The sequence below is a fragment of the Saxophila tyrrhenica genome, assembly GCF_035928015.1.
Source record: "Saxophila tyrrhenica strain CCFEE 5935 chromosome Unknown scaffold_6, whole genome shotgun sequence".
NCBI classification, from domain to species: Eukaryota; Fungi; Ascomycota; class Dothideomycetes; order Mycosphaerellales; family Extremaceae; genus Saxophila; species Saxophila tyrrhenica.
Window position 1 is genome coordinate 440,338 of NW_027041738.1, and position 23,109 is coordinate 463,446.

Genomic DNA, 23,109 nt, shown 5'->3' on the forward strand with positions numbered 1-23,109 from the left:
GCGCGAATCATCGTCTTGGCCTCACGACAACCGCAGATCTGCTTCCGACACTCCGGTGAAAGAACATCGAATGGAAGCCTCATCGGAAGGGAAGAGTCGCACGACAGGAAGATGATCACTACACGCGCGTGCGGTGTATCGCGCCGCATGACTGCTCCCTCGCCACCGCAGGATCGCTTGCAACGCAGCATGGGGCCTACTGCCTAAAGCGCATTCGTCACAGTGCTCGCCGAGAAGCGACATTTCATGGCTTGGGTTGTGTCCAGGAGCAGAGATTACCACGAGTTGCAAGGCCGGCAGTTCTGTGAGACATCCGAATGTCCACTACATCTCCAGAATCGCTCGAGGCGACGACAGCGGCAAACTCGCACCTCACGTTCGAACCGCGCATTTTCACTGGAGCGCATTGTCAGTCGCACGAGAAGATGTGCGCTCGAAGCCGTCCAGTCCGACATCGTGCAGGAGATTTAATGCAGGTACCGTGCGGGCCGTGTGTAATTTCGGCGCGGGCTGCGTCGAATCAGGGGCGCGGAGCGTTGAACTCCTCCAGATTAGCCTCGTCGCTAGAGACATCGCTGATTCCTGTAGATTGCGCGCAGGGACAACACCGCCGGGCGCTGGGCGACGCAGGATGCTCCAGGGGTATCAAAGGTAATCTCGTCTCTCTTTTGTTCGACTGTCTCCCGCATCCTGTCCCTTGTCTTTGACTTTTCTTCCTTTACGAGCATTTACTTTTGCGACAACACACTCGTTCATCGTCTCTCCCACGAGACACCACACTCTTTAACCACCCACATTCATTCATTAATCGCGCGTTGTTGTTCGTTTTTGTCGCAAGATCGCATACCCGCTACCAAATACCAATACCAACATCAATAACCGCCCAACAAACCTTATTCGAAACACGAAAACGACAGTAAAGATGCAGTTCTTCAGCAAGTTCGCCGTCGCGGCGAGTCTTGCGACCGCGGCTGTGGCCACGGCGCCTGGTGGAGAGTATGGCGCGCCCAAGGATACCACATGCACCGACGAGACCACGAGCGTGCCTCCCCCGGCGTCCGTCACCATGCCAGTGTCCAGCTCTGCTGGTCCTGTTTCGTCTTCCAAGCCGGCCGTCTACCCGACCTCCTCTTCTGAGGCCGTGCCAGTAGGCTACGCATCTTCGTCGTCCTCATCCGCCGCGCCAGCATCGTCCTCGAAGCCGGCCGTTTACGGATCGTCTTCCGCTTCGGCGCCCGCAGGCTATGGATCTTCCTCTGCCTCTGCTCCGATGGGCTACGGTTCATCCAGCAGCAGCAAGGGTGCGTCCAGCTCATCTGGTGCCGCCGTGTCTTCGTCGGCCTATGCATCATCAAGCAGTGGTGCCGCTTCCTCTTCCTCGAAGCCATACGGCTACGGATCTTCTTCCGCCTCTGCCCCAGCAGGCTACGGATCGAGCTCTTCCGCCTACGGATCAAGCAGCTCAGGAGCCGCGGTGTCTTCTTCCGCCTACCCGTCATCAAGCAGCGGTGCTGCCAGCTCTTCATCTAAGCCGTACGGCTATGGATCTTCTTCTGCCTCGGGGCCTGCGGGCTACGGATCAAGCTCATCCGCCTACGGATCATCGAGCAGCGGTTACGCTATCTCGTCTTCCGCCAGTGCTTCTTCCGCATACGGATCTTCCGCTTACCCAGTGAGCAGCTCGGCTGGCGCTGAGTCGTCTTCTAAGCCATGGGGTTACGGATCTTCGTCTGCTTCGGGACCCGCAGGCTACGGATCAAGCTCCTCTGCCTACGGATCATCGAGCAGCGGTTACGCTATCTCGTCCTCCGCCAGTGCTTCCGGCTACGGATCATCGAGCAGTGGTTACGCCATCTCCTCTTCCGGATCACCATCGAGCAGTGGTTACGCCATCTCTTCCTCTGCGTACCCATCGAGCAGCGGTTATGCCGCCTCGTCTTCGAAGCTATGGGGCTACGGATCGTCTTCCGCCTCCGGACCTGCAGGCTACGGATCCTCTTCGGCAAGTGCTTCTTCCGCCTATGGAAGTTCCAGCAGTGGATACGCGATCTCGTCTTCTGGATCGCCATCGAGCAGCGGTTGGGGTGTGTCTTCTTCTGCCTACCCATCGAGCAGCGGTTACGCAATCTCCTCTTCTGAGTACCCATCGAGCAGTGGCCTCGCGGAGTCTTCTTCCAAGCCCTACGGATATGGATCTTCGTCTGCTTCTGGCCCTGCAGGCTACGGATCGTCCTCGGCATCGTCTGCCTACGCCATCTCTTCTTCCGCCTACCCATCGAGCAGCGGGTATGCGGCGTCCTCTGGAAGCTACCCTGCAGGCTACGGATCCTCTTCTTCTGGGTTCGCGCTTTCGTCCTCGATCTCGCAATACCCGACCGGCTACGGTTCGTCTGCTGGTCCAGCATCTTCGTCTATGCCAGGTGCCTACGGATCGTCTTCAGCACCTTACCCGATCTCGTCCTCTGGTGCCGCCTACTCCTCATCCATGCCTTATGCATCCGGCTCCATGAGCTACCCATCGGGCTACGGATCTGGCAGCATCAGTGCGAGCGCGTCCTACACCACCGACTACACCACCTCGACCATCTACGACACCGTCACCTACACTCAGACTAGCTGTGCGCCAGAAGTTACCGACTGCCCAGCCTCCTCCGGACACCCCGTTGTCGTGACCGAGACCATCCCAGTTTCCACCACGATCTGCCCAGTCAGCGAGGTCACGCCAACTGGCGACTACTCTACTTCCGTGTTCGACACTACCGCGACTTACACTCTTGGCCACGGAAGCTCCACGACTGTCCTGACCACCACAATGCAGACCACTTCGACCGTCTACCTGACCAACGTGAGTTTTGCGCATCCATCTTTCGTGGTTATATATAAAGCTAACGCATCACAGACCGTCTACGCCACCAAGTCCTCCAGCGAAGTGCCCGCGTACGGCTCCGGATCGCCATCCGAAGGCTCTCCATCTGGTTACCCTGCCGCCTCTTCAGCGGATGCTGCTTCTAGTGGAGTTCCAGCGTACGGCTCGCCATCTGGTGCGTCCTCCGCAGGTGCCGAATCTTCCGGCGCTGTCCCAGCAGGCTACTCCGGCACCAAGACCTTCACCACCGAGTCCACCTCGACCCAGACCAACTACATCACTGTCTACACGGCTGGCAGCTCTGCCGGTGCTGAGACTTGCGGAACCGGCGCAACTCAAACCGTCACCGAGACTGAACTCGTCACAATCACTGTTGGCGGCGGCTCTTCTCCAAGCGGCCCGGCTGGTTACCCAAGCCACGGCGCCGGACCTGCGCCTTCTGGCAGCGCTTACTACCCATCCGGCTCCGCCTCGGCAAGCTGGGCCGGCCCAACTGGCTTCAGCACTTACCCCAAGCCCAGCGGTTACGGTTCATCTTCCGCTGCGGCCGTCTCTTCCTCGACGAGCGGTGTCCCGGCCACCCCGACCCCTGACTGCTGGAGCAAGTGCTTCGAGGAGGCTGGTGTCACGGGCAAGTCTGAGCTTTGCGGCAACGATGATGTGAGCAAGTGCATTCACGACACCTGCTCCTCTGCCGAGGACAAGAAGTACTGGTCGTGGTACGAGAGCTTCTGCGTTGCGTCCAGCTCCTCTGCTGCCCCGGCTAGCTCATCGGCTGCGGTCTCATCTTCTTCCGCGGTCGCCTACCCGTCTTCCGGTGCCGCTGTGTCGTCTTCCTCTGTGGCCGTCTACCCATCCTCGTCCGGAGCCGCCGTATCCAGCTCTGCTTCCATCCCAGCTTACCCAAGCTCGTCCGGCGCGGCCGTCTCGTCCTCAGCACCAGCAGGCTACCCAAGCAAGCCAGCGAGCTCTTCCAGCGCAGGCCCCGCCTCGTCCTCGAAGCCCGCTGAATACCCAAGCAAGCCAGCCAGCTCCGCGCCACCAGCCTACTCCACCCCAGTAGTCTCCAGCGAGACCGCGCCCGTCTCCTCGGCGCCCCCAGCCTACACCTCGCAGCCCTACGCCTACGCCCCGGCGTCCTCCTCCGCGGCGCCTGCACCCCCGGCCTACACCAAGTTGTAAACGCCACAAACTCTGTCACGAGTTTGCAGCACCAACCTCACGACTTGATGAACGCCCGCGTTTGTAGCCAGCCCAGTCCGGAGAAGGAACCGTTTTCAACTTAACCACTTGTCGATATTGGGTTGATTTTTGCATTTTTTCGAGAATACCAGAGAGGACTGGCCGATAGCTCGGCGCGGTTCGCGTTTAGTCTTTTTGTGTGGTCAGCAAGGGGACGCCGGTCTGGATCTGGTGGAGCGGCAGGCGCCGGTGATGGATGCGGTGTGAAGGAGTGGTTGTACAATTGTCGTCAACCGGCTGGGCTGGTTGCTGCTTTTTATGTTCGATGCTGTTGATCTTTCCTCTTCGGTTTCCGTATGTACTGTATGTAGTATGTGGAATGGGAGAGTCCTGCTCGCGTGTGAAAATGGTTATGGCTCCACTTCTTCGCAATGGTATTGTCATGCCTGTACGTCGCCACCTCTGGAACAGCCTTCGGACTAGAAAGCCTCTCCTAGTCGCGTCTGTGTCCTAGCAATTCGTCGGTCTGCTCCCAACAGACCTCGCGTAGCCGCCAACTCACGTTAACGCCCATTGTGACACCACTGAGTTCAATGTCCGCGTTGGCTGATTGCGAGGGAAGCAGAATATGCGAATGCTTCAGCATTAAAAGGTTTGGCAGTCTCTAAGAACAAACCTAAACCGCAAGCAACGTATGCTGGACAGCGCCGAGATGAGCAATCTTTCGAAGGAGAAGAAGGCGAGAAGACGGTATAGCAATTCTGCTTTGAGCGATTGAGATAACAGCAAAACACTTACCATCGACCTCCACCGCTTTCCAGACCAGTGAATTAACAGCTAGCCCCAGGAAGGACCAGGCAATGAGACCAGCGCCCACATCCAACGAAATTAGGATGATAAAGAAAAAATAATATGTATCCAAGAATCACACAGTGAAATTAGACCATATATACACCACACAAAGCCACTCCATCCCACCCAACCACCTCAGTTATTCGCAGGCGCCGTCCTACCAATCCCGGGGTTCTGTCCAGACATGAACTTCGAATCACTCTCGAGCGTCTCGTCGGGTTTATCTGTCATCAAAGTCAGCTCTCACATCCACTCCAAGACTCTCCTGGGGTAATAACATCACAACTCACCATGTCTCGCATAATACCCGTACTCCTCATCCGCATACTTTCCCACCCGTCCCGCCTCCACATCCGCCCTCGAAAGCTCCAACTTCCCCTTCGGCAACCCCATGGATCCGAGGAACTGCACCGCGCTGGTCCACTCCTTCTCCTTCCGCGCCTTGCTCCACGTCAGCTCTTCGCCCATGAGATCGATGATCTGCGGCAGGGACTCGAGCGCCGCCTGCGCGTTGAGGAAAGCCAGTCTCGTCCGGCGGGACACGACATCGACGGCTGTTTGGGCGTACTCGTGGCGGACAGCGTAACGGACCTCGCCATCGACGAAGGGGTAGAGCTCTGAGATGCGGATACCGCGGACGGGGAAACGGGCTTCAGTGGGAGCGCAGAGGGCGGCGACGGTCCAGGCGCGGTCGCCGTAGGAGGTGGTGAGGTGCTTGGCGACTTCCGTGTCGAGGCCGTAGTGCTGGATGAGGTTGATGAACAGGGTCTTGGAGAAACCGTGGGCGCCGACGAGTTTGATGTTGTGGGTCTTGCAGGAGCCGTCGAGTTCCATGTCCTCGTGGAAGCCTTCGACGCCGCTGACGAGAGGAGGGTTGGAAACAGGTCGGGGCTTGAGGTTGAATTGAGTCAGAGCCTCGTCTACAGCTTCCTCAGCCATTTGACGGTAGGTAGTCCATTTGCCGCCGGAGATTGTGATCAAGCCAGAATCGGAGGTGGTAACGAGATGGTTTCGGACGAGGCCTTCTGACTTTTTCGCTTTTGGATCCCGAACCAGAGGACGAATACCAGACCATGCTGCGAGCACGTCGCCACGGCGAACGTTGATTTCGGGTTGCAGGTAGTTGCTGACTTCCTTCAAGATCCAGTCGATTTCCTCTTCACCAGCAACCGGGTTCTGCTTGATGTCGCAGGGTGCGTCGGTGGTCCCAGCAATGGTGTTGCCCTGCCACGGCAAGAAGAAAATAACACGACCGTCAGAAGTATGAGGATCGAGCAAGCCCATGTCGCCGGGAGAGTAGTAGCCAGGAAGAATGACGTGAACACCAGAGCTAGGAGCAACAATCTCTTGCACAGTTGGTTCGTCAAGCTTGCGGATCGCGTCGGTGAATGGTCCAGTAGCGTTGATGATACCTTTAGCCTTGATGGTAAACTCCTCTGAGCTCTTCCCATCCCTCTCGGCGACGAGATCCTTCACTTTAGCACCGCAGAGCTTGCCGTTGCTGTCCTTTTCCAAGCCAGTGACTTCGCAGTAGTTGACGATAGTGCTGCCGTAGAGAGCAGCGGTCATAGCCAGCGAGATGTTCATCCGAGAGTCGTTGTGAGCGCCATCGTAGTAGACCAGTGCACCGAAGAGGTTGTCCTTGCGAAGCATAGGAAAGGCCTCCAACGCCCGGCTCTTGGTCATGAAGTAGGAAGTTTCGATGTTCTCGGAGCCAGCAAGGAAGTCGTAGCATTTGGTGCCGGCCCAGAAGTAGGGCGCTTGCCACCACTTGTGTACCGGGATCATAATGGGTAGCCATGAGGACAGGTGAGGAGCGGTGTCGAGAAAATAGCGGCGTTCGCGAAGAGCCTCCTTGACGAGCTTGTACTGGTTGTAGTCCAGCTCCCACACAGCCTTCTCCAGGTATCTGACACCTCCGTGGACAAGCTTGGTGCTCTTGCTGCTGGTCCCTGAGGCGAAGTCATCTCTATCCACGAGAGCGACTTTCAAGCCTCGCGAAGCAGCATCCAAAGCTATGCCCGTACCAGTAGCACCACCACCAATGACGAGCAGATCGTATGGGTCTTGTGCATTCTGCTGTTCTTCCGTCTGGCCTCCGGACACAGCATTGACGAGCTTGTTCTTCGCCTGCGAGAACGCCGCACCAGCGCTCGCCTTCAAATCGGCAATCTGCTCTTCTCTTGACTTGACACGGGGGAAGTTGGGAGGTCGAAAAACGCCGCCCTCGCCATAGGTGGGAGGGGGTACCGCCGCTGCACCGAGTCCAGGAACTTCTTGAGGCCGGTAAACGAAGTAGACAGCTCCGCCGCCGACAACGCCGGCAGCTGAAGCATAGCCCAAGTAGCGCAAGGCCCGTCTGGATGTACGAGCGGCCATGGCTACGTTTGATCTTCTACGGGAGCATCACAGGAGGTTGAAGAACGACAATGGCGACCTCGACAGCGGCGGCGGCGTACTCGGTGGAGCTCTTCCTTCCGAGATGGAGAGCAAGGTTCGGCGACTGGAGGTGACGGTTCGTCGGCGGCGGCGGCCAAGTCTCTTGTCTCGGAGAAGTGCGGAAGAACTATTCACATGAACGGACTTGCACGTGACTGTTTGAATCATGAAGGGCTTCACGAATTGCTCGTCTACCCAATTGACTACCTACTCTCAAGAGGCGAGTCGATACTCATTTGATCTCAATATGTTTCTCAGGGTACATTGAAGGCTCCAACAAAAAACTGCAATACATGCAATGCCCATCAAGATGATGAGTCGTAGGTTGTTTCTGCTTCGATCCTCTCCATCCGGCGACTCGCGGCGTCGGCATCGGTCTAGACTCGCATCCTTCTCAAGACTCGCCTCTCACCTAAATTTTCCGGCCCAACACCTCATCTCATAGCATGCTGTCTTGGAGAACTACTGTATGGGCTACTCGCCTGTTGAGCGTTCGATCGGGCCATTTCGGTACAGAAACACAAACTCAAGGCATGGATGATTCGTAGCATTGATTGGGCGATTCAACTGCGTCGACCTAATTCGACCAAGCGCTCTAGCTGCGTCGTCCATGCTGTGCTGAAAACATATTCTGAAAATCGCAGCGAACCTTTGCGAGCTCGATGCCTCATAGCTAGTGCATCTTCGGTGGAAAGACTCAATGCTTTCGCGAAGCCGTCAGTGAACTCGGTGGTGGTTGATGCGAGAAAGCCTGGAAACAAAGTCAGCTGCTGTTATGAGAGTGACATCAATGAGATCAGACGTACCGGTAGGCTTCCCATCCACGTCCACAACGATATCCTCCCTCGGGCCCCCTGAGTTATTGACCACACTGATTAACCCCGCCGCCTGGTACTCCACCACCCCAATTCCAAAATGCTCGTTCCACATGCCATTAACACCCACACTGCACGACTTCAATAATTCCAAAATCTGCGGCCATTTCGCATTTATAACGAACTCGACGTTCTCCCGAATCTCCTGCGCTTGCAGCCGGAGTTTGTACACGCGCTTCTGATCGTCGTCGTCCCTGACGCTGCCGACGAGGATAAGTTTTGGTTTGGAGCCTTGGGCTGGAGTCCACTGTTTGAGCAGGGCGGCGAAGGCGTCGAGAATGACGTGGTGCATTTTCTCGGGACGGAATTGGGCAATGTAGAGGAGGGTGTTGGAGCGGGGGGAAGAGACGGGTATCTTCTCCTGCAGCTCGGCGACTGCGCATGGAGGGTATACGACGCTGATGTCGTGGGTTTTGCCACTTTTCGTGCGGGAGCGAGTCCAGAGCGAGCTGATGTGCCGTTGTGTCCAGGTGGAGTTGGTCATTACAACGTCGACCTGGCCGCCGACCCAGGAGTAGAGTCTGGCGAACAGCTCCCAGTAGACTTGCTTCGCTTTGCCTTTGGTACCTTTGCCCAAGCCAGCGTTCAAGCCACGGTTGCCAACTTCATCGTGCAGTGAGCTCAGCATGTCAGTAGAGATCGTTGGATAATGAACGTAAGCGCCCGTCGGCATCCATGGAAAAAGCCACTTGCACAACGCTATGGTGAAAGCGTAGCCCATAGTATCGATGAAGATATCCGGAACAAGCAGACCAAAGGCATCCCAACCCATAATCAACGACCCAAGAGACTGGCCGAGTAGAGTAAAATGTGGCCATCTGCTCGCGAGTACATATTCGCGTGTACTCAGATAGAGAAAGCTGATGCGTGCCGGTTTGAGATCAATGTTGAAGCGATTGCGGACGTTGGTGAGGATCTGCTCTTTACTGGCATCGTGGTCGCCGGTGTAGACTACGCATAGGGCGTTTGGGTAGCGTTGTTGGGTTGCGAGGATTGCTGCGAAGAGGACCCTCTCCCCTCCACCACCGGCGTTGCAGAATGGGTGGAAGAAGCCGATGATGCCACTGTAGCTCTCGTCGACAGACTGGCTAGCTTTGCCTTGTGGTGGTGAGCCCGGCGGTGTCTTGTTGACCTTCTCCCACTCTTCGTCCAGCGATGTTGAAGAAGACGCCTTTTGAGATTGCGTGACACTAGTCTTTTCTGTCTGCTCTTTCGCATCGTTCTTTGCCCTATTCAGCAACAACTCTCGCCGCTGCTGCGTCTTGCTGTATAACGAAGTCCCAACCAAACGTCCCACAAACCAGACAGCGTATGGCAGTAGGCCGACGAAGAGAGAGGTCCCAGCCAGAATTGCCAGTAGTGTTGTCAGCAACGCCATGGCTGTCGTCAAGGATGGTAGATGATATGGCGAGGTATACGGAATACCATGGTGGAAGAGGAGGTCAGTCCAGCATGTCAGCGAACCTGCTGTTTCAGCGTTGAAGGCAACTGTCCCTCACCGTCACATGCCCGCTAACCGCGTGCCACTTTTGGGACGGCAGCTGCGGCCCGTGCTGGCCGTCGATCAGTCGAAGCTTGTTTTGGCCATCATTCGCTTCCATCACTTCGCCTTCCACACATGAGCCTCGAAAGCATCCATCTCGACAATGGCGTTCATCGCGGCACGTCGGGCGTACCGCTGGCCTCCTCATCTAGCACCTCCAGCCTTGCAACACCAAATTCCCCGGCGAACGTTCACGGCTCCGTCTCGCTCGCGGGGACCCATAACGGACTTCGCAGTCGCCGGACCCAACGCAATCATCGAGAGCCTACACAACACAGGACTTCCTTACTATGCAGTGATACCGCTGACTGCGGTTCTACTCCGCAGCACATTCGTCTATCACTTCTCCGGGAAGCCAGCTCGGAGGAAAGCTCAAATTGGGAGCAACCTCATCCCTCTTATCCAGGCACGGTCGAAGATGTTGTCCGACAGCCCTCGTGAAGTACGGAAGTGGGTCGCTGTTTATGACAGAATCCGCGGATCATCCGAAAACCCCGGGTTCTTGGGCGCAGTCTATGTAAATTTATGGCGAAGAATGCAAATATCATGGCTCACATATCTGTCGAGGAGGAAGTACCTGAAAATGTTCGCGTCTTCTGTGCCCTGGTGGGCAATCAACTTTGGGGTACTGATTACCTTTGCCGAGACGATAAGGCTAAAGTGTGGGAAGCAAGAAGGGTTGTTGAGCATGTTGTTGACTCCGCTCGAAAACCTCAGGAACATGTTGATGCGCGAACTCGCGCCGGCAGAGCCCGCTGCGGGAGAAAGGCCCGTTCGTTATTTGGAGCAGCAGGCCCGCGAAATGTGGGCTTACCTTGAGAGCAAGAGGACTCCTGTCCAGGATGGCGAAATCATCGACCTCTCAAGCTCGCCAGCTTCAGCGGATGCCGGTCTTCAAGCCGGTGCCGACATTGACACGACAAGCCCCTACTTCGACGCGGCAATGCAGACGGAAGGATTCAGCTTCTGTACGGATCTCACAGCCGCGGACCCGAGCGGCGTCCTGCCCGTCCTGACCGGCGTTGTCATGCTCATCCAAGTCTTCTTCCGACCCGACGTCAACGCACGACCCGTCGTACCTCCGAAGCCTACCTCCGCCGAGCCGGACCTTATCACATCTGAGTCGAGGTCGGTGCTCCGGCAGCTGTCCGAGAAGCCGATGAGATACGCAAAGCAGACGCCTTGGCTGCGGCAGTTCGGTTTCTATGCCGCTTTGTTATTCTGCTATGTTTCATTCCATCTCCCTGCGGCTGTACTTTTATACGTCATTCCGAATGTCGCGGTCGGCTGGCTGCAGGGTCGCTATTTGGATATCAAGCGTCCGTTGAGACCGGCGATCCAGAAGTGCAAGAGGCCCTTGCGTTATCGGGCGAGGACGGAGATCAACCTCTGAATGTGGCGACTTTGTGGAGCAGTACGAATATCGCAGACGACCGACTACCTGGTCTGCCGGTTGGCAGGCGTGCAGTGGAGTGAACCCTGCTGCATCTCGGCGTCGCAGTGTCGAATGTGAGCCAGCAAGCCAGCATTTAGCTCAAGCACACAACGATACAGCTTTCTATACGCAGCGCCTATTGGGCTCACAGAGATTCACAGCATGGCCGCGGAGAATCGCCCGCTGCCAACATCTGCATCGAACAGAAGGCTTGTGAAGCCAACTTACATCTTTGATGTGGTAATCCATCGCAGAAGGAAGGGAACACGAGGTGGTGCGCAAGCTTGTGCACAACAAGGCGAGATGTATTTCTGGCAGAGGATTAGGTGACCACCTGGACATGGTGGACGAGGACTCCAAGACAAGAGCATTACTCCGACGAGCAGCATGCCTTTTGTGCCTAGAAGAATGAGTCGGGCCGCAAGGCGTCGGGGCTACATGTATCTGCGCGAGTGACGTGAACAGTTCAGTGTTGTGTTTGATACTATATTAGCGGCTGTCTACGTACTCTACCATCTCGACAACTGTACACTGATCCTCAATATCGTGTCTCTTGAATCTCTGCAATCTCCATAACTCTTCACCTTCCTCTTCCACGCAAGCGCCAAAAACGCCGATCAAGCTTCTGCAGGAACCCGCCTTCTCCACACGGGGTGCAATCTGCCTGAGACCAACCACGACCACTCGTGACCATCACAACCGCGGTCCAATATCGCTTGTCGCCACCCTCCTAGGTCATGCTTTCTGGCCGCGATGGACCGCGATGGTGATCGCGACTGCCAAAAAGCTAGAGCCGAAAGCGAAACATCTCTTCTTCATACCGACGAGCGTGCTCTTGTAGGTTTGTCATTTCGCGTTCTTCTTGCTACACTTCTCTGCATTTTACTGGTGTTCGAGAGCGTTACTTTCGAGATGAAGGCGTATCTTTTGGCGGGCTGGCTCGCCGGTCTTGCGACGCTAGGTAGCGTGTTGGGGCAGGAGTGTGAGACGCATACTGTTCGCAACACCATCCCAGCGAGTCGCAAAGTTGCCCTGCAGTCGTACAGCTATTGTGGTGGGGATTTGAACGTGACGGTGAGTACGGTAGCCCGCAAGGCATGGAACCCGCAAGTTGATGGGATGACAAGGTCTACGTCGCCAACGTCAACTTCAATAAAGTCGTCAACCTCTACTACACCAACCGGCAAAACGAAAGCACGCCGCTCTCCGTCGTCTCACTCAACTACCAATCCAGCATCGGCTCTGATGGCAATTGGGAGTACTGGGGCGCCAACACGCCTGTCTACGTCGACGGCATCACCGAGCTGCTCAACTTGACGTACCAGGCCACGGACATTGGGCAGACTTACCACCAAGTTTTGGACATCGAGATCAGTGGGAAGCCAGAGCCTAGTCTCCCGGAACCGCCTGCGCCGTATGCTTCGCCGAAGGGTTTTGGTAATGATATTACGAAGTTTTTGGCTGTGAGTGAGGGTTCGGAGGCGGAGATTGCGTTCAGGAAGATGTTTGTGAATATCAATCCTGCTATTGAAGGAGCTGAGAAAGGTTTTCGATCTTCCTGCCTTACGCATTCGTTCTAGATGGCTGACTGTTATAGGGATCGTGGTCGCGGCACGCAGTGGTCCATCTTATCCACAGAAGATCCCGGACTACGAGTACAACTGGGTCCGCGACGAGTCCTTGACCATGGATGTCGTGCAGATGCTCTACGCCGCTGCCACGAAGAAGAAAGCCAGATCGCAGTATGAGAAGATCCTGTTTCAGTACGCTGCTGCCCGGGCTACTGAGCAGACGGATCCAGATCTGCAGACGGGGCTTGGTGAGCCCAAGTTCTACTTGAACAATACGGTACGCACAGCACCGCATCGGGCCCTATCCTCTGATGGCTTATGTGTTACCACAGATCTTCACTGGCCCTTGGGGCCGGCCACAGAACGATGGCCCTGCTACTGCTGCTATCACATTGATGGAGTTCGGGAACGATTACCTGGCGAACGGCGGCAGCATTCAAACCATCAAGCAGCAGATCTACGACTCGACAAACAACCCGGATCAGGCGCCAGTGCAGAAGGACCTGCTTTTCGTGGCCAGGAACTGGACGTATTCGTCTTTCGATCTCTGGGAAGAAGAGTCCAGTGACCACTTCTACACCCGCATGGTGCAGCGTCGGGCACTGGTTATGGGGAGCGAATTCGCAGAGAAGATGGACGACTCTTCCACAGCTTCGACCTTGTCCTCCGCCGCTGACGCTTTGACGGACACACTCAGCCAATTCTGGGACCCCAACCGCCAGATCTTGCTCTACGAGTACGGTCCGGTCCTCAAAGACAAGTCCAGCTATCTCGACACCGCCGTCATCCTCGGCGTCATCCACGGCTACGCGGGCGACGGCGTGTACGGCTACACCAACGACCAAGTGCAAGCGACAGCCCTCAGAATCGCCACCTCCTTCATTGACGTCTACCCCATTGCCAACGACACCAAAGGAGCCTCTGGCAAAATCCTCGGTATTCCCGTTGGCCGCTATCCGGAAGACGTCTACAACGGGACCGGAACAGAGCAAAATGGTGGTAACCCGTGGTACCTCTGCACCGCCGCGTTCGCGCAGTACATGTATGCCTCCTCGGCCGAGTATACCACCGCCAGCAGCATCGCCGTCACCAGCATTTCAAAGCCATTCTGGGACTACTTCGCTCCGCAAGCCAAGCTTCAGACCGGACAGACATACAAGTCCGGCAGCAAGCAGTTCAGACAAGCCATCAACAGCCTCAACGGCTGGGGCGACGCTTTCATGCGGACCGTGAAGTACTACACACCCGCAGATGGCGGTCTGGCGGAGGAGATCGATCGGGACTCCGGGAAGCCGGTTGGTGCAGCGGACTTGACGTGGTCGTATGCTTCTGTTTTGACGGCGGCTTTTGCGAGGGCGGGAGCGAAGGGTGAGGAGGGGTACGTCGGTAATATTGCGGATTTGGGTGTGAGGGCGAATACATAAGAGTGTGGATGAGTACTTCTGGGCAGATGAGGCGTGTATGATTCCCTAAGAGACGAGACCGTGAGCGTTGCACAGTCAACTGCTCGGGAGATCGACTGGTCGGATCTGGAAGCACAACTAGCTTAGGTTGCATAAGGGGGTTCACAAACTCCCATCGTCCTACGATGTTTCACAGTTTGACTGGTCGAGAAGGGTATGCGGCTACTCTGTGCTGCATATGACCATGCATGTGACCTCGCAGCATGAACCTTGACACCTCAATCAAGCATTTGCCCAGCCTGCTTCTGGAGCCGTCTACGACTCCTGAGACGTTACAAGAAACCAGAGCACTCGTTTGAGTTGACTTCACATCTCAAGAATGTCTGGCTTGGGAAGGTGTAAGACCTCGCCCAAGGTGAGGTTCGTTTTCGCTCCAATGTTCCACCCAGCTCGATGACGTATGTCGTGTGCAACAACTGCCTGCAATCACAACGTCGTTTCTTCCAATTCCCCCCCTCCTGCAAGAGACCCATCAAAGAAGAACATCAAAATGACCCTCCCGAAGTCCTTCCCATTGAAAAGCTCATCCAACCTCCTCCTCCAACTCCCCTCCGTAGGCTTCGGCACATGGGCCTCAGGCGAAACATCATGGGCAAAAGACTCCGTCCTCACGGCCCTCAGAGCCGGATATCGCCATCTCGACTGCGCATGGATGTACGGCGTCGACCAACCCGTCAGTCAAGCGATCAAGGAGTCTGGCATTCCTAGAGAGGAGATCTTCATTACGTCGAAGTTCTGGCCACATTTTGGAAGTCCGGAAAATGTTGAATTGTGTCTGGATAAGGTGCTGGATAACATGGGACTAGAGTATCTGGACCTGTATCTGGCGCATTGGCCTGTGGTCTGGAAACCGGCATCGAGGCAGGCTCTGGAGAAGGCGCGATCGGGACCGGATACTACGAGAGAGGACAAGGGACAACTTTACGATGGCGACAAGCCGGTTATGGACTGGGAGCACTGTACTAAGAACATCGCTTCGAAGCGCGGGCATGAAGGGAGCTTCGTGCCGACGTGGAAGGCGATGCAGGAGTGTGTGAGGAAAGGAAAGGCGAAGGCTGTTGGTGTGTCGAATTTCTCGATCACGGAGATTGAGGAGTTGCTGCCGCACGAGGGGGATGTGCCGGTGGCGTGTAATCAAGTCGAATGTCATCCGTGGCTGCCACAACGGGAGATGGTGGAGTTTGCGAAGAAGCACGGCATTGCGATCTCGTGCTACTCGCCTTTCGCCGGGCAGAAGGCGGATGGGGCAACGCTGTTGAAGGACGAGAAGGTTGTCAAGTTGGCGGAGAAGAATGGGATGGATGTTGGGCAATTTTTACACAGCTGGGCGGTTCAAAGAGGGACTGTGCCGTTGGGGAAGAGTGCGACGCCGCAGCGGATCACGTCGAATCTGGATGTCAGGCGTTTGAGTGATGAGGATATGAGGGCGTTGGATGGGTTGGAGATTGAGGATGGGAAGGGGAGGACGATTGACTTCACGGAGGCTTGGGGGGTGCCGCTGTATACAGACTGAGTGCTGAAGGACATCATGAGGCTTCGGGAGCGAGAATCCTGATAGTCCAGATAAATGCACATCCATTGATTAGAAATGCATGCTGCTCTCAGCACCGGATCTGAAGATAAAGGGCAGCTTCTGGGCAAGTTGTGTGCTGGTCACCGAAGGAGTATCTCGCTGTCTTGCTGCACGTGTCGTTGACTTGACAAGACCATTTGTTTGTTCACCGTTGCATGTGTCAGGTGAAAAGAGTCGACAGACAGAATATCACAGAAAGTGAAGGTGAGGCCAAGACGAGATAACTCCGCAGTATCTCCGAGCTGGCTGACCTCATCGCTGCCACTCGCTGTCCGGTGAATAGTAATCTCACGCAAGGCGGCGATTCATCAATCTTCCACCTCCTCAGTGAAGCGTTCTGCGCCGGCGCGAAGGCTTCAACATCACAGCTCCAGCTTCATCCACAAACCCCAGCATCACCTGCCTTCGCAAACACCATGGCGGACTCCACGATGTCCGATGCGGACAAGGTACTTAGATCGGGGACATGTGTTACTGCAGGACGGCGCTGACATACCTACCAGATCCGCATGAAGCGTCTCGCGAAGCTGGGCGGCCCTTCTACAAGCAACAACACCACACCTGCAGCAGGAGCATCAAGCGGCGACGCCTCTGCACCCAAAGATGCCACCTCTCCTCCAGCGCAGAAGGCCGAGACGCCTTCTTCCACCACTCAAAACCCCTTCTCGCAATTAGGAATGTCAGATGGTCAAGCAGACCAGCAGGAGAAGAAGACGGCGCCACAGATCAAGGTCAGCCCTAGGCAGGCGTCACCGGCGAAGAGAGAACGTGATGGGTCGGAGAAGCCTCGCGCGAAGCCGACAGAGAGCTTAGAGACGTGGCAAGATCGGAACTTGCGCCAGATCTTCAGACTGACGCTCAAGCCTGATGAATCGAGAGACATATCTGGACATGAGCTGGTGTTTCTTGCGAGTACAAGAGAAGATCTGGTGGACAACAAGGCGGCTATTCAGCTGAACACCGAGGTACTGGAGGGTGCGATCACCGAAGCTGCCAGTCAAGCACCAGGTGGCAAGCCGTTCGAATACCTCTTGGGATGCTTCAAGCGGGTGTCACGCGCCATCAGAGGTACAAAGTTCTCCGGCCCGGAAGATCCGAAGCACGATGTTCTCAGGGAGACACGGAGGCTGTGTATGAGCTACTGCGTGTTCGCCATCACGATGCCGGAGATGTTTGGAGAGCACGTACCGACCTCCAATCCTCTGGTGGACCATCTCTTGGCTGACCCAGAATGCGACCTTGGAATCTGTACTGACTTCCTCACTGAAGCTAGCAGTCGATTTGAGGAGGACGATACAATCAAGGAGGCTATTGTGGGCGCGGCAGAAGAGCTCAGTCGGCAATTGTCACAGAAGAACATGCTGCAGGACTACCAGAATTACGTGCGGGGCCTCCGTAATCTGCTGCGGTTCCCGAAGATTGTCGACGCCGTCACAGAATCACCGATGTGGACACCGGAAGGAGTGGAGCCGCAGGACATCGAAACCAAGACGCTGCTAGGACCTTTCTTCCGCTTGTCGCCTATGCAGAGCGAAGTCTCGCAGAGCTACTTTTCAGCACCCAAGACGCGCGATCGAACCTTCATCAAGAACGCTCAGGATGCAGTACGGATGTCACTTCGAACACACCAGACAGAGCTCTTCCAGATGTCAGATACAGTTGTTCGAGCTGGTCCGAAACAACGAGAGCGCATTCTCAACTGGTTTGCGCTTTGTGTGAACAAGAACCACAAGAAGCGTGCCATGCGTGTCGACTACAAGACGGTTTCAAGCGACGGATTCATGGTGAATGTGACTAGTGTTCTTGACCAGCTGTGCGAGCCTTTTATGGATGCGCGATTCAGCAAGGTTGATCGCATTGATCCGAACTACCTGAAGCGAGATCCGAGAGTCGACGTTTCGGATGAGACGAAGATCAATGCGGATCAGAAGGCTGCGGATGAGTTCTATTCGAGCAACAAGGCTGAGGGCACAAGCAACTTCATTTCAGAGGTGTTCTTCTTGACGGTCGCGGCGCATCACTACGGCACCGAGGCAGCGCAGACGCGGATGGGGTCCATGAAGAAGTCGGCTCAGCGGATGGAGAAGGACTTGGAGCAGTTCGAGTCTGAGAGGCACAAGTTTGTCAATGTACGTTGCTTTTTCGCCCTACTGCCGTATTGCTATTTGTGCTAACGGTCGTAGGATCCTCGATATCTAGCGCGATTCGAAGAACATGCCAGCCGGATCAAGAAGCAAATTGACAGCATGTGGAGCACCATACACGCAACAAACGGCGTGCTGCTCGACGACCTGGCTCAAGCACGAAGCATGCAATTCATGCGATACGTCATTGTTTGGCTACTGCGCCTCGCCGCTGGGCAGAACCTCCCTGCCGAGCCTCTCCGTATTCCTTTGTCGGATGAAGAGCCTGAGATCTTCAAAGTCTTGCCGGAGTACTTCTTGGAGGGCATCACCGACAACTTCAAATTCATCACAGGCAACATTCCGTGGATTCTTACGCCTCAGCAGTGCGAGGAGATTGTGCAGATCTGCATCACATTCTTGCGGCACAGCGAGTACGTCAAGAATCCTGGTGTGAAGTCTGGACTCGTCACCATCCTCTACTACGGCTGCCAGCACTTCGGGAACCGGCCAAAGGGTGTGTTGGGCGACTTACTGATGGGCTCCGAGTTCGCCAACAAGCACCTGCTGCATGCTTTGATGAAATTCTACATCGAAGCTGAATCCACGGGCACCCACACGCAGTTCTTCGACAAGTTCACCATCCGATATGAGATCTTCCAGGTCATTAAGTGTATCTGGCCGAACACGCTCTATCGCGACAACCTGGCCAAAGAGGCTCGCGTCAACACAGACTTCTTCGTGCAGTTCGTCAACATGCTGGTCAACGACGTGACATTCGTGCTCGACGAGTCACTCTCAGCTTTCGTCAAGATCCATGACCTCACTCAAGAAGTCAACAGCGAAGCCTTCATGTCCACGCTTTCCGACGAGCAGAAGAAGGAGAAGACCGATCAGCTCGAAGACGAGAAGGGCAGAGCGAAGAGCTACATGGGCTTGACCCGCGAGACGATGGAGATGCTGATCCTCTTCTCCGAGTCGTTAGCAGACTCCTTCACCATGCCCGAAATCGTCACTCGTCTGGCAGACATGCTCGACTACAACCTCGAAACCATGGTCGGCCCCAAGTCTGCCAATCTCAAGGTCGAGAACATGCAAGAGTACGGCTTCAACCCTGGCGCGCTTCTATCCGACATCATGTCCGTCTACTGCAATCTCTCCGGCAAAGACAACTTCATCCACGCCATCGCTCGCGACCAACGCAGCTACAAAGCCGCCAACTTCACCCAAGCCGCGCGAATCATGAACAAACGCCGTCTCAAATCTCCCGGAGAGATCCGCACATGGGAGACGCTGGGCCAGAAAGTCGCAGAGGCGAAGGCAGCGGAAGAGGAAGAGGAGCAGGATCTCGGCGAGCCGCCGGATGAGTTTGTTGATCCGTTGATGGCGGATCTGATGAACGATCCGGTGATTCTGCCGACGAGCAAGGCGGTGATGGATCGGAGTACGATTCGCAGTCATTTGTTGAGCGATCCGACGGATCCGTTTAACAGGATGCCTTTGAAGATTGAGCAGGTGATTGCGGATACGGAGTTGAAGGGCAAGATTGAGGCGTGGAAGGCTGAGAGGAAGGCGGCGAGGAAGGCGGAGAAGGAGGGGAAGATGGATACTAGTGAGGGTTGAGCGGTGGTCGGTTGGGGTGCGCGGTGTTGAGGTGTGGATGGTGGGCTCGCCGGGCTGGCTGCTGGATTTGTTGCATAGAGAGACTTGCAAGGGAGCAGGGACGGCTAAGATATGATAGATGATATCAAGACTGTCTCGATTCATGCTTGGAGCTACTCACCTCACCTTTTAGAATCACCGTCCACATTAGATATATGCCTTTGCTATTCACCGTCAACGCCACATTCCACCTCGGTGTCCACTTCACATCACCGCCCCGACACCGCCTCCCCAATCCTCTCCACCGCCTCCCAACCACGCCACCCTAACAACCAACCTCCCAACCTCCCTCCAGGCACCACCCATTCCCAATCTATAAAACCCCCCATCCCCTCCCACACTCCAGTCTTTCCTCCTCAGCTCTCTCTGCCATTCGGCTTTGATCAAGAGTAGTATCTGTTCTTTTCAGCTTGACCGCTGAAATAGGGTCACGTACCCTTTCATACGTCAATCAAATTTTTGGAAATCAGACTGTCTCACACCGCTGGGCTCGCTTATGTGTGAGGGGTGGATGTGTGTCCTTGGTATTGCACTGAGTCCTCGTGACGCACGCCAACGTATCTTTTTCATCGTGTCTTGGGCTTCTTGAGGGGGGCTTGGGGCACGGAGAAGAAGGTGTTGTGTTGAGAAGGGTTGTCCTAGCCAGAGTTTCCTGGTCATCGGGACCAAAACATGATGCGTTTATCAAAATCATCCTCACTCAATGCTTCCAGCTGCCGGTCATCGTCCGAAGTCATGGCCTGATACAGCCGCAAGGCCGTGTTGCCACAAAACCGCGCTTCGTCCAGCCGGCCTAGGGCTAGAAGTGTTTTCCAACGCTTGTAGCACACCCTCGCATCCTCAGGTCGGAAGTGTGATCGGCCTCGAAATATCCTACCTGCCTGATCCAGCAGGACACTCGAACGCGACTCGTGTCAGCTTGAATATTCGCAGAGCAAACCAAGAAGGACTCACAGTGCGTCGTCGAACTTGTGCAGTCGCAGGTAGTGATTGGCGACATGAACACAGGCATCCCCTGTGCGATGGTGGTGGGCGCCAACCGAGCCCTTGTATTGTTTCAAGCAGCGCTCGTGTAGCTCCAGACTCTCGTCGAACTTGTGTTGGGCGGCCTTGACGTTGCCATACCCAAGCAACAGTTTCCCAAGCCTATGAAACGTAGCGTCAGAATGGAGCACGTCGTGCTTTTCAAGGATACACCTACGCAAACGATCGCACGTCGTCCCGGCCATAGTTCTGTTCTCGTTTGACCAGCGTTCGTTCAAACATGTCTGCCGCTTCCTCGTGTCGTCCCTGTAACGAAAAAGCAAACCCTAGGTTTATTTGCGGCATCGAGATGGTGTTCGGGCTGATGTCAGACAGCTCTCCTAGTATCGCGATGGATTGCTCCAAATAGTCCTCGGCCTTCACGGCATCATCATTCTGTAAGTAAGACACGCCAAGATCGTTAAGACCGATAGCCATTTGCTGCCGCCAGGCCGCAGTCTGCCTTCGCTTAGGCTTCTTGTCCAGCAGGCGGATGTAAGTCTTCAGTTCGTCAAGCGCCACTCTCGGCTCGTTGGTATGGTGCGCCAGTGCACCTCGATGAAACGGCAGTTGAAGTACTAGCTCGTCAAACTCTTGCTTCGTACTGCTTTCTTCGGCAAAGACTGACTCATCGACCTGTAAGGCCTTGCACAGCTTCTCGGTCAGTTGTATCAACTTTCCCGCCTCAACGTAGTCGCCGCGCCCTATACCAAGCCTACCACCTAGTCAGCCGTGCCGATCGCATGCTTACTGCTCGACAACGCTACTCACCACGCTGCTGCTAAGACCACTTTCGGCGGCTGCAAATTTGCTTCTGAAATGATTGTCGGAGCCGCAAGCCGCGAAGAGAGATTCCTGAGATGGAGGACATGACTGTACAGCTCCTCGCAGCGCCGCCAACGTGCAGCCTCTTCCTTGATAAAGCCGAAGTCTTCCTCGTAATCCCACACGCACGAGATCAGCTGCAACGCTGAAACATAGACTGAGCTGTATCGCTCTTCGCTCATCCTGGAGATCACCGTGTCTTGTATCAGTCTGTGCATGAACAGCTTCTTCGCACTCCGATCTCTTGAGACCAACGAGGCTTGCAACAGCTCGGCTCGAGCTTCGATGTACTCTGGTATAGATCCTGGAAATCCATGTATGTCCTTGCTTGCTTCACTTCCAGTCCCATTGACTCCTAAGAGAATGTACTCCGGGATGTAATCAGGATCTAGGAACGCCAGTATATCTAACAGACAGGTGCTGTGCTTCAGCTCATCCAGAGCCCACACTGAGAAAATGGTGTGTTCATAATTTGGAGCTTGTGCATGGCCGGCCGGCTGACTAAAGAGTTTTGGATGGGATCGTGGATCGTTGTATTCCTGAACGAACTCGGTGAATGTTATGTCTCTACGCACAATGGAGCCAGCCATTTGAGCCACGGCCAGAGGGATGCCTCCAAGAACATTGGCTGCTGCATGTACAGCGCCAGGGTCATCCTCGTCTTCGCCACGACGAGTGAGCTTGAGCAGTAAATCTACTGATTCGTCCTCATCGAAGACCGGCAGGACTTCGCGAAAGCTCGATGAGTGGTGGAATTGCATGTCCAGAAGAGGGTCTCTGCTAGTCACGAGGATTGATCCAGAGCCATGTGGCCAGTAATCATGCAAGAGGTCAATGTTGTCAGCGTTGTCGAAAACGATTAGCCACGAAGCTTCTGTCGCCCGCTCGTTTTCTCGGTTTCCCAGTGATCGATATGGTTGGTTGAGCCAGTTGAGAAGGTAACCTCTTGTGAGAACTTCGTCTTGTGCGTCAGTTGAGCCTGAATCAACAAGACCAAGATCAGTCGCGATACGAGCGTATGATCGAGCAAGCTTGGTTGCATCATCGGCATACACCCAGAGCACGGCGTCGAAAGAAGGTTCGTGCTCGTAAACGAATTGGACAGCCACCTGTGTCTTGCCTATACCTCCTGGCCCTGAGAGCGTGACACAACGTGGACCAGACCGTTCGGTTCCCGTCAGACTGCCGCTTGTGTCCTCTGCGGGAGCTAGAGCATTTCTCAGTCGCTCAAGGATCGGCCGCCGACCGTGAAAGTTTCCATTCTTCTCCCACAAGACCGAAAAGCAGGGCAACAAAGGATCCTTCGCCGCAGTGTTCGTTCCTGACAATGATATTGGATCATGACTTGGCGCTGTAGAAGGTATTGTTTCTGAGTTGACTACTAGATGTAGGTTAGCAGCCGTTGTCACCATCCCGAGTGGACGGACTTACGAGGAGCACTCGTTTGTCTTCTCGAAAAGCCAATGACGGAACCGAAAGCGCTCTCACTGGCCACAGTGGACTCCTCCAGAGCCAAATTCCTCGAGTATAATGGCAAGGTTAGCAAGATCGAGCACAGGATAGGAGTTATATCGTACAACTATTCAGCTCCAGGAGACCGATCTCGTTTCGAGTCTTGTCCACAATTCTTCGAACGAAGCTGAGTACGACGTTTGCAACAAGTTTATCCGATTTAAG

General features: G+C 55.2%; 8 protein-coding genes across 8 annotated transcripts; 5 read left to right on the top strand and 3 right to left on the bottom strand.

The window, feature by feature from the left end:
• Positions 1–922: 922 nt before the first annotated feature.
• LTR77_004218 (uncharacterized protein) lies at positions 923–4,048 on the top strand (the record flags this gene model as incomplete). The annotated part of the gene is made up of 2 exons (XM_064801472.1): positions 923–2,845; positions 2,900–4,048. 2 exons carry the CDS (start codon positions 923–925, stop codon positions 4,046–4,048), a joined length of 3,072 nt encoding a protein of 1,023 aa, XP_064660102.1.
• A 987-nt stretch (positions 4,049–5,035) lies between these two features.
• GUT2 (mitochondrial glycerol-3-phosphate dehydrogenase) lies at positions 5,036–7,279 on the bottom strand (the record flags this gene model as incomplete). The annotated part of the gene is made up of 2 exons (XM_064801473.1): positions 5,036–5,124; positions 5,191–7,279. The coding sequence occupies 2 exons, from the start codon at positions 7,277–7,279 to the stop codon at positions 5,036–5,038; spliced, it is 2,178 nt and encodes a 725-aa protein (XP_064660103.1).
• Positions 7,280–7,902: 623 nt separating this feature from the next.
• On the bottom strand, positions 7,903–9,592 carry ALG11 (asparagine-linked glycosylation protein; the record flags this gene model as incomplete). The annotated part of the gene is made up of 2 exons (XM_064801474.1): positions 7,903–8,090; positions 8,146–9,592. 2 exons carry the CDS (start codon positions 9,590–9,592, stop codon positions 7,903–7,905), a joined length of 1,635 nt encoding a protein of 544 aa, XP_064660104.1.
• Positions 9,593–9,860: 268 nt separating this feature from the next.
• Positions 9,861–11,150, top strand: LTR77_004221 (uncharacterized protein; the record flags this gene model as incomplete). Its single annotated transcript, XM_064801475.1, has 2 exons — positions 9,861–10,207; positions 10,229–11,150. The coding sequence occupies 2 exons, from the start codon at positions 9,861–9,863 to the stop codon at positions 11,148–11,150; spliced, it is 1,269 nt and encodes a 422-aa protein (XP_064660105.1).
• Positions 11,151–12,104: 954 nt separating this feature from the next.
• LTR77_004222 (uncharacterized protein) lies at positions 12,105–14,187 on the top strand (the record flags this gene model as incomplete). The annotated part of the gene is made up of 4 exons (XM_064801476.1): positions 12,105–12,266; positions 12,320–12,737; positions 12,790–13,040; positions 13,096–14,187. 4 exons carry the CDS (start codon positions 12,105–12,107, stop codon positions 14,185–14,187), a joined length of 1,923 nt encoding a protein of 640 aa, XP_064660106.1.
• A 529-nt stretch (positions 14,188–14,716) lies between these two features.
• On the top strand, positions 14,717–15,739 carry LTR77_004223 (uncharacterized protein; the record flags this gene model as incomplete). Its single annotated transcript, XM_064801477.1, has 1 exon — positions 14,717–15,739. One exon carries the CDS (start codon positions 14,717–14,719, stop codon positions 15,737–15,739), a length of 1,023 nt encoding a protein of 340 aa, XP_064660107.1.
• Positions 15,740–16,215: 476 nt separating this feature from the next.
• UFD2 (Ubiquitin conjugation factor E4) lies at positions 16,216–19,545 on the top strand (the record flags this gene model as incomplete). Its single annotated transcript, XM_064801478.1, has 3 exons — positions 16,216–16,248; positions 16,303–17,928; positions 17,983–19,545. The coding sequence occupies 3 exons, from the start codon at positions 16,216–16,218 to the stop codon at positions 19,543–19,545; spliced, it is 3,222 nt and encodes a 1,073-aa protein (XP_064660108.1).
• Positions 19,546–20,240: 695 nt separating this feature from the next.
• Positions 20,241–22,844, bottom strand: LTR77_004225 (uncharacterized protein; the record flags this gene model as incomplete). Its single annotated transcript, XM_064801479.1, has 4 exons — positions 20,241–20,481; positions 20,539–20,730; positions 20,786–21,322; positions 21,379–22,844. The coding sequence occupies 4 exons, from the start codon at positions 22,842–22,844 to the stop codon at positions 20,241–20,243; spliced, it is 2,436 nt and encodes an 811-aa protein (XP_064660109.1).
• Positions 22,845–23,109: the final 265 nt, after the last annotated feature.